Raw genomic sequence first — 9,033 nt, forward strand, 5'->3', positions numbered from 1 at the left:
ACTTACGTGAAGAGAATTAAAGAATACTAGTACTAGTAAATGTTAAGGATTAATAACCTTTTTAATCTACTGAAGAAATTTTTCTGGGTAATAATAATAATAATAATATGATTTCTCAAGTTCCAACTTGTTTTTATTATGATTTCTTTCTGTGATTTAATTTTGTTTTTCATGATGATTAAGTCAAGATAATTATAATTGTTCATTGGACGCAAATTGGTTTCCAGAAGTTGACTTGGTAATAAGAAAAAGAAAGTTGAATATTCTATATACTCCCATATTGAAAGAAAATCACAAATTAGTTGAATATTTTTTAATTAGTTGGTTTTGTCTGACTAATCCTAACTAAAAATTGAGTTAAACAATCTCATGGTGATTCAATAAAATTACAGCAGCTGTATTAAAAGTTGGACCCATTTGTTTAAAATTATTTTATGCACAAAATTTTGAATAATTATATATTACTCCTGTGGGAATGTTGTAGTCTGCAAGAGCTTGCACAACATCAGCCAACCAACTACTAAAATATTATTATTTAATATCTTGATCTTTTGAAACATATATCATTATTGGTGGTTATTAAATAAGGGTATATTTAGAAGAAGAAAAAACATTAATTATACACGAGAGGTTAGTTATTCTGGATTTGGTTCGTTCCCGCTCTAAACGAGGTAAGGTAACAACTTTTCATCTATTTTATTATTATTTGGAATCTGCATTTTCATGTTCCGTTGCGATGGCGATTGGGAATTGGGATGAAAATCAGTATGCAATTAAATGGTCCCTGCTATGTTACCCACTTTGATTCTCATGTCCTTTTAACCTCTAACAACTCAAGGGGAAGAAATTAAACGGATATTTTGATTAATTTAGTTTCAGTTATCTCTTCCCATTTGTGTGATGTGAATGCAGATTGATGCACCTTGAGTGAATGTGTACAACTAGAACCAACTCAACTCAAGGTTCGTCTTGTCTCCCTTCCCTTCTATTATTATATACAAGTCATGCCATTTATTTCAGTTCCATATTTTTACATTCATTTGCCCCAAACTGAATTTACCATTACAACAAATCCTGCTTTGCTTATCTAAATATCAGGGTCAACTCTGATAAATCTCTTTGTTTATTCTTTAAATTTATGTTTATTTTTAAGACATCACAAATGACAAGTTTAATTAAAACAAAAAAATTCACCAAACAATTCTTAAAATGAGAAAAAAAATCATTTCTTAATAAAGTAGTGTATAGAAATTATTTTAGTAATTTGAAAATTTATAAAATACTTCTATAATTTTTTTTTAATTATTCTAATTTAAAACTAAAGTATTCTTAACATTAGGTAATGATGACCAATTCCTTAAATACTTACTAGACCAGATCTTTTTATAATCATTGTTCGGTGCGGCATCGTTCTTTTTTGGCTTTTATATCTTGAAAAATACAGATTAATGAGAATTGATGTATGACAGCACCTATAACGAATTAACAATGAAAGGCACCGAGACAAATTTTCTTGTATGATAGCATGAGCAACTTTCAACCTTTTTCTATCTTTATATCTCTCTTTTTATAACAAGATGCTACTTTCTCTTAAGAGTAGTTGGGAGAGCGCTTTTTGTTGCCTAGTAACAATGCAATGATTATTATTTACGATTTTTTTTTTTTATATTTTTAGTCGTGTTATTAGGTAACAATTTGAGCTTAATACCACTTATGGTGGTATTATTAAAAATAATAGTATTTAATTTGTTAATTACTAATGAAAACTATTAGTTGAAAGGTATAGTAGTAATAATAATAATAATAATATATAACAGTATTTATAATATTTATTGATAAGATACTGATTTTTCTATAATCAATTGCAAATATCAATTAGATATCGTCAAAAATATTAATTAGATAAAAAAAAATAGTTAAATCAAAGTAAAAATAATGTTGTATGGACAGCAATCTTTTACTAAATATTCGGAACACTTTCCTAATTCTTAAGAGTTATCAGATATGACTCATTAAAAGCTCAGTAAAAAAACATAAATCTAAATTCTCTTATAATAACATTTTTATTAATGTTCTTGCTAAATGAAGAAAGTATTAAATGTTTATTATATTTTCAAGTTATTAAATATATTTATTTTTCTAATATTCTCTTCATTTAATATTTGAAGGATAAATAGAAAGTAGGATTAATTGCACTTTTATATTTAGATGTGAATTTCGATCATTGATAAAGAAAGTGTTGAATTGAATAATGCATTTTTATCATTTATCTAGTATTAAAAGAGTACATTATAGCCAAAGGGATAAACAATTAAAATTCAATCAAATATAAATTTCTCTGTAGCTAAACATCAGCTAATACAAATTTCTAATTATTAAATCTCAATCAAATCAAGATAAAAAAACGTACAGACATTTTATTCTAAAGCAAAAAAATCTCCCTCTTAGCATAGCTTTTTATATCATCGCAGCCCCTCTTCCGTCCATCAAAAGTTGTCAATGTTCAAGGTCCTGAATTCATAACAAGCAGCATCATGTGGTTTAATCTTGCAAGATTTGGGTCACTAAACAATAACATGATTGTGTTTTCTTTCGAACTTCTAAATTAATTTTCTTATGAGTAACGAGATTACATAAGGACAAAGGGTCCACAAATTAGTTATGTCGATTTTATTAGATTATTTGTGGTTATTTAATTAGAAAATGGGGAAGGTGGGTAGGTCCACTTTTGTTATATTAGAGATTGGGGCCTGCTTGGATATCACTAGAAGACATGTAAATGTATAGCTAAATTAATAATTAATAATTGCTACATAATGCAAAAGAAAGTAAGTCAAGATTCCGAAGAAGGAAATATCATTTGCTGTTGCGTCCAAATAATTTATCGTATATGTTTTTTCCGTTTTTGTTTATCTTATCTGTTTATCATATCTCTTTTGGGAGTTAATAACTAAAAACATTTAAGCTGAAAACTTCAAACATAATAATAGACGGAGAAAATTAAGTAATATTGCTAAACATTATTACATTATTTACATTATTTAGTTGGCTACTATCATATTAGTAAAGTTTTTTAAGAAAAAAAAAACATCATATCTGCCAATTTTATTGAGTTTGATAGGCATCACAAACGGTCGGTCAATGACTCTGCAAGACCAATAATAAAAAAACTTTGTCATTCCCTTCTGGGATAAGACAGAAACAGCTTAAAAAAATCTACTGTTCTTTGAGATACATGAACCTTCTTTATGTATTTAGAAGCCTTATATGTTCCACCGGAGCTATTTGAAATGGCGACAATATATAGTATAAATGCTAGTCGGTGGAAAGAAACATGAATTGATGCATGAACACAAATTGAATTTGCTGCTTTATTACTAATAATTATTGCAAACACAACAACAGGGTACAACACAAAAATGCCACAATAAATAGAAAAGCAATCATACACGACCATATTAATCTATGAACAAATAAATTAAAGAGATCACTAAAAATGGACTGTACTTTTCACATTTACTTGGCATTTACATTTCAAATCTCTCTTTCCTGTTTGGATTTGTCCGTCACTTGAACACAATAAGATCAGGACGTGCAAGATGGCCATCAAACAAATAGAATCAACCTGATCTGAATCATAAACATTGTAGCATAGAGATGACACATTCAGACTTTTATTCAAAGAACTTAGACAGGAAGATAGATGTTTCACTTGGCTCAAAATAGAGCTTGCCTTTATTCCTCGATGAAAACTAGAACCTGAAAACAAATTAAATGGGAATTTCCATTACTAAAATTCATACATGTATAGATGATAAATTTTTACTTCAGGATCGTGAACTTACATGATTCATCATGAATGGTGCTTTCACAATTTGAGCTTACTTGTAGATAGGTGGAGGTGGGGAAGCATAGATATAAACCGGAGGTGGAGGTGATTTGTAAATGTACTTGGGAGCAGGAGCTGGGGAAGGAGGAGGTGGTGATGTGTAATGGTATGGTGGGGGAGGAGATGGAGAAGGTGGTGGAGGGCTCACGTAGTGGTAAGGAGGTGGAGGATATGACGTTGGTGGTGGAGGGGATTTGTAGTAATAGGGAGGATGAGAAGTGGGAGATGGTGGAGGAGGACTTTGATAGTAGTAAGGAGGTGGTGGAGATGGAGATGGAGGTGGAGGGGATTTGTAATAATATGGAGACGGCGGTGATGGGGATGGTGGTGGTGGAGAGTGGTAGTAGTAGGGAGGAGGAGGAGAAGGAGATGGTGGTGGTGGAGAGTGATAGTAGTAGGGGGGAGGAGGAGAAGGGGATGGTGGTGGAGGGGATTTATAATAATAAGGAGGTGGTGGAGATGGGGATGGTGGTGGTGGTGAGTGGTAGTAGTAGGGAGGGTGTACATGCTCTTTAGGTGGAGGTGGGGAATGATAATAATAAGGTGGTGGTGGGGATGGTGAAGGTGGTGGGGGAGATTTATAATAGTAAGGAGGAGGAGGGGATGGTGAAGGTGGGGGTGGTGATTTATAATAGTATGGGGGAGGAGGAGAAGGTGATGGTGGAGGTGGAGAGTGATAATAGTATGGGGGTTTAGGAACTGGTGAAGGTGGTGGGGGAGATTTATAATAGTAAGGAGGAGGAGGGGATGGTGAAGGTGGGGGTGGTGATTTATAATAGTATGGGGGAGGAGGAGAAGGTGATGGTGGAGGTGGAGAGTGGTAATAGTATGGGGGTTTAGGAACTGGTGAAGGTGGTGGGGGAGATTTATAATAGTATGGGGGAGGAGGAGAAGGTGATGGTGGGGGTGGAGAGTGATAATAGTATGGAGGTTTAGGAACTGGTGAAGGTGGTGGGGGAGATTTATAATAGTAAGGAGGAGGAGGGGATGGTGAAGGTGGGGGTGGTGATTTATAATAGTATGGGGGAGGAGGAGAAGGTGATGGTGGAGGTGGAGAGTGGTAATAGTATGGGGGTTTAGGAACTGGTGAAGGTGGTGGGGGAGATTTATAATAGTAAGGAGGAGGAGGGGATGGTGAAGGTGGGGGTGGTGATTTATAATAGTATGGGGGAGGAGGAGAAGGTGATGGTGGAGGTGGAGAGTGGTAATAGTATGGGGGTTTAGGAATCGGTGATGGTGGAGGTGGAGACTGGTAATAGTATGGTGGCTTAGGAACTGGTGATGGAGGAGGTGGAGATTTGTAGTAATATGGTGGCTTAGGAACCGGTGATGGAGGAGGAGGAGATTGATAGTAATAAGGAGGCTTGGGCACTGGTGATGGTGGAGGTGGTGATTGATAGTAATATGGAGGTTTAGGTTTTGGTGAAGGCGGAGGTGGTGATTTGTAATAGTATGGTGGCTTAGGTTTTGGTGATGGTGGAGGTGGAGATTGATAATAATATGGAGGTGACTTCACAGGTGGAGGTGGTGACTTGTAAACATAAGTAGGTGATGGGGGAGGTGGTGACTTGTATATGTAAACTGGAGATGGAGGAGGAGGAGACTGATAGTAATAAGGAGGCTTGGGTACTGGTGATGGTGGAGGTGGTGATTGATAGTAATATGGAGGTTTAGGTTTTGGTGATGGTGGAGGTGGAGATTGATAATAATATGGAGGTGACTTCACAGGTGGAGGTGGTGACTTGTAAACATAAGTAGGTGATGGGGGAGGTGGCGACTTGTATATGTAAACTGGAGATGGAGGAGGAGGCGACTTGTAGTAGTAAGGAGTTGGTGAAGGCTTGGGCTTGTAGCAGTCTTCAAAATGCTTCTTTGAAGCATAAGCAAATGGCTTAGCCTTAAGCACAACTTCATACTTGTCTTTCGATTTCACCTTCAAGTCTGTTCCTTCGTTCAACTTGGTAGGTATGTTGAAGGGTGATCCCTTAGGTGGAGCATAAAGCTTGGCCTTGCACACTGTAGGTCCATATTTGACATAATTGAAGTCCTTAACTGTGATGCTATACTTTCCGTTGCTCTTAGTTTCACCATAAGCCTTGATAATATTTCTTCCTGCTTTGCATTTCACCTCCACAACAGCACCTACATACCCCAAAAATAGTTAATTATAATTGATAAATAATACATGTTATGACAAGCACCTCTCTCCAAAATGATTAATTACTCCTCCATTCTTTTTTATCTATTTTTAAGGTATTTATGTATATAATTGAGATTTATTATTTTACGTTTGTCATTTTTATTCCAAAATAAATACATGTGTAAATTAATTAAAAATTAGATAAAAGGTAATAAATTAATTGACAAAAAAGTAAGCTTTACAAACAATAAACAAAAAAGAAACATTCTTTTTTTCTTTGTACGTAAAAACGCCAATTAAAAAGAACAGAGAGAAAGAGTAATATATTAGGTTGCATTACTGAAAGAATAGTAAGTTAAACTATCCTAGTCAAATAGAATATTATATTAGTCAACACTATCATTTAAAGGATAATACATGTGTATATAATCTCTACCATTATTATTTTTTATTTATAAAATATTTAAGATTTCAATTGAGATAAGAAACAATTAAAAATAATAATTAATATACAAAAATATAATTTAGAATTTAATTGAGATGAATATATGATTATAAAATATAATAATTAATATTCTATTTAATTTTTATATTAAAAACATTAGGTTTAACTTCTAAAAGGACAAATAAATAGGAAAAAATTGTTTCTAAACAATGGTGTGCCCACCTTGTAAATTGAAATGCATGTTAATTAAATTATAGTAAAATATTCACTTCAGCATATATTTAAAAAAGGATAATCTAGACACTTTATCTAGTAATTTATACATAAAAGATAAATATATTCATTTGCTTTTCGTTTCACTTGAATCCATTGAATTTTTAACTTCTCAAACCTTAAAAATATCTATCTTAATTAAAATGATAATTAGCGTAAAAGGTTAATTATAAAAACGAGACAACTAAGAATTAATGCTAGTGTAAAAGTGACTGAATCCTTAAAAACAAAGACATTTATGAAAACATACGAGCCTTAACCGAAAGTGCTGCTAGTGAACATAAAAGAATTGCAATTCATGCCTTCGATGCATCCAAAATAACAGTTTAACGGTAACAGTACTAAGCATTAATTTTGAACCAACAATAATAATGATGTAAATATAAAGTATAAGGAAATAAATATGACATGTACCTTTGAGGTGTTTCTTGTTATGAGACTTTTCGGGATACTCCCAGTCATAACACTTGTAGCTGTAGACTTTACCCACTACCTTCACAATCAAAGGGTGGTGGTGCGGATGGTAAGGGTGTGGGGGATACACAACTGGTGGAGGAGGAGAGTTATAGTAGTAGGGAGTAGGGGATGGAGGAGGAGGAGATTTGTAATAGTAAGGTGGTGGAGGAGGAGACTTGTAATAGTAAGGAGTTGGGGATGGTGGAGGTGGAGACTTGTAATAGTAAGGAGTGGGTGAAGGAGGAGGAGGAGATTTGTAGTAGTAGGGAGTTGGGGAGGGAGGAGGAGGAGATTTGTAATAATAAGGTGGTGGGGGTGGAGACTTGTAGTAGTAAGGAGTGGGGGAAGGGGGAGGAGGAGATTTATAATAGTAGGGAGTTGGGGATGGAGGAGGAGGAGATTTGTAATAGTAAGGTGGTGGGGGAGGAGACTTGTAGTAGTAAGGTGGTGGTGGGGGTGGAGACTTGTAGTAGTAAGGAGCTGGGGATGGTGGGGGTGGAGACTTGTAGTAATAAGGTGGCGGCGGAGGAGGAGACTTATAGTAGTACGGAGTTGGAGAGGGAGGTGGTGGAGACTTGTAATAGTAAGGAGTTGGTGATGGAGGAGGAGGAGATTTGTAATAGTAAGGTGGTGGGGGAGGAGACTTGTAGTAATAAGGTGGTGGTGGGGGTGGAGACTTGTAGTAGTAAGGAGCTGGGGATGGTGGGGGTGGAGACTTGTAGTAATAAGGTGGCGGCGGAGGAGGAGACTTATAGTAGTACGGAGTTGGAGAGGGAGGTGGTGGAGACTTGTAATAGTAAGGAGTTGGTGATGGAGGAGGAGGAGACTTATAGTAGTAAGGAGTTGGAGCTGGAGACTTTTCAGGTGGTGGCGGAGACTTGTAATAGTAGGGTGGTGGAGGGGAAGGAGAAGGTGGTGGCGGAGACTTGTAATAGTAAGGTGGTGGAGGGGATGGTGAAGGTGGTGGTGGAGACTTGTAATAATAAGGAGGTGGAGGTGAGGGAGATGGTGGAGGAGGAGACTTGTAATAGTAAGGTGGGGGGGGTGAGGGAGATGGTGGTGGAGGAGACTTGTAATAGTAGGGTGGTGGAGGAGATGGAGAAGGTGGTGGTGGAGACTTATAGTAGTAGGGAGTTGGAGCGGGAGACTTTTCAGGTGGAGGTGGAGACTTGTAATAATAGGGTGGTGGAGGAGATGGTGAAGGTGGTGGTGGAGACTTATAATAATAAGGGGGTGGAGGTGAGGGAGAGGGTGGTGGTGGAGATTTATAATAGTATGGAGGAGGAGGTGAAGGAGAGGGTGGGGGAGGAGACTTGTAGAGGTAAGGAGGAGGAGGTGGTGAGGTGTACTGGTAAGGTGGAGGAGGGGAATAGTAAGGGTAACCATCAGCATTAACGGAAACCAAAGTGATAGAAATCAAAGCAATGGCCAAGGCCAAGGCCATTTGCGGCCGAAGACGACCCCTTATGGGGTCGCTGCCCCTTGCAGTCATGCCTCTGGCCAATGCTTCTTCTTCTCAGATCCTCACTGATTTTGTTGGAAGAGAAGGGTCTGGTGTGTTAGTGATGACTGACAAAAGCTGCATGAAATACTTAGTACTTATAGTGAAAGTGAGTCGTTAGAGGGGAGCTGTCACTAGGGACCAGTTCAAAATTATTCATTTTTATTTAAATTAAGCTTCACCCAGCTGGCCCTGTGACTTTTTTTTAATCACTCTTTCTTGTTTGTTTTCCTCCAAATGGCCATTCTCCAACTACTTATTAAAATATTAATCAGCATCTTATACCTTTCCCTAATAGTATTGAACACTAGTTACCGTAATTAAATTAA

The 9,033-nt window shown here is 36.3% G+C and overlaps 1 protein-coding gene across 1 annotated transcript; it reads right to left on the reverse strand.

Annotated features, from left to right (window-relative positions):
- Positions 1–3,347: 3,347 nt before the first annotated feature.
- On the reverse strand, positions 3,348–8,778 carry LOC547801 (extensin-2). The gene is made up of 3 exons (XM_041013498.1): positions 7,162–8,778; positions 3,846–6,031; positions 3,348–3,759 (listed from the first exon to the last, which is right to left on the reverse strand). The coding sequence occupies exons 1-2, from the start codon at positions 8,693–8,695 to the stop codon at positions 3,882–3,884; spliced, it is 3,684 nt and encodes a 1,227-aa protein (XP_040869432.1). The 5' UTR covers positions 8,696–8,778; the 3' UTR covers positions 3,348–3,759; positions 3,846–3,881.
- Positions 8,779–9,033: the final 255 nt, after the last annotated feature.

This window comes from Glycine max, chromosome 20 (assembly GCF_000004515.6).
Source record: "Glycine max cultivar Williams 82 chromosome 20, Glycine_max_v4.0, whole genome shotgun sequence".
In the NCBI taxonomy this organism is placed as follows: Eukaryota; Viridiplantae; Streptophyta; class Magnoliopsida; order Fabales; family Fabaceae; genus Glycine; species Glycine max.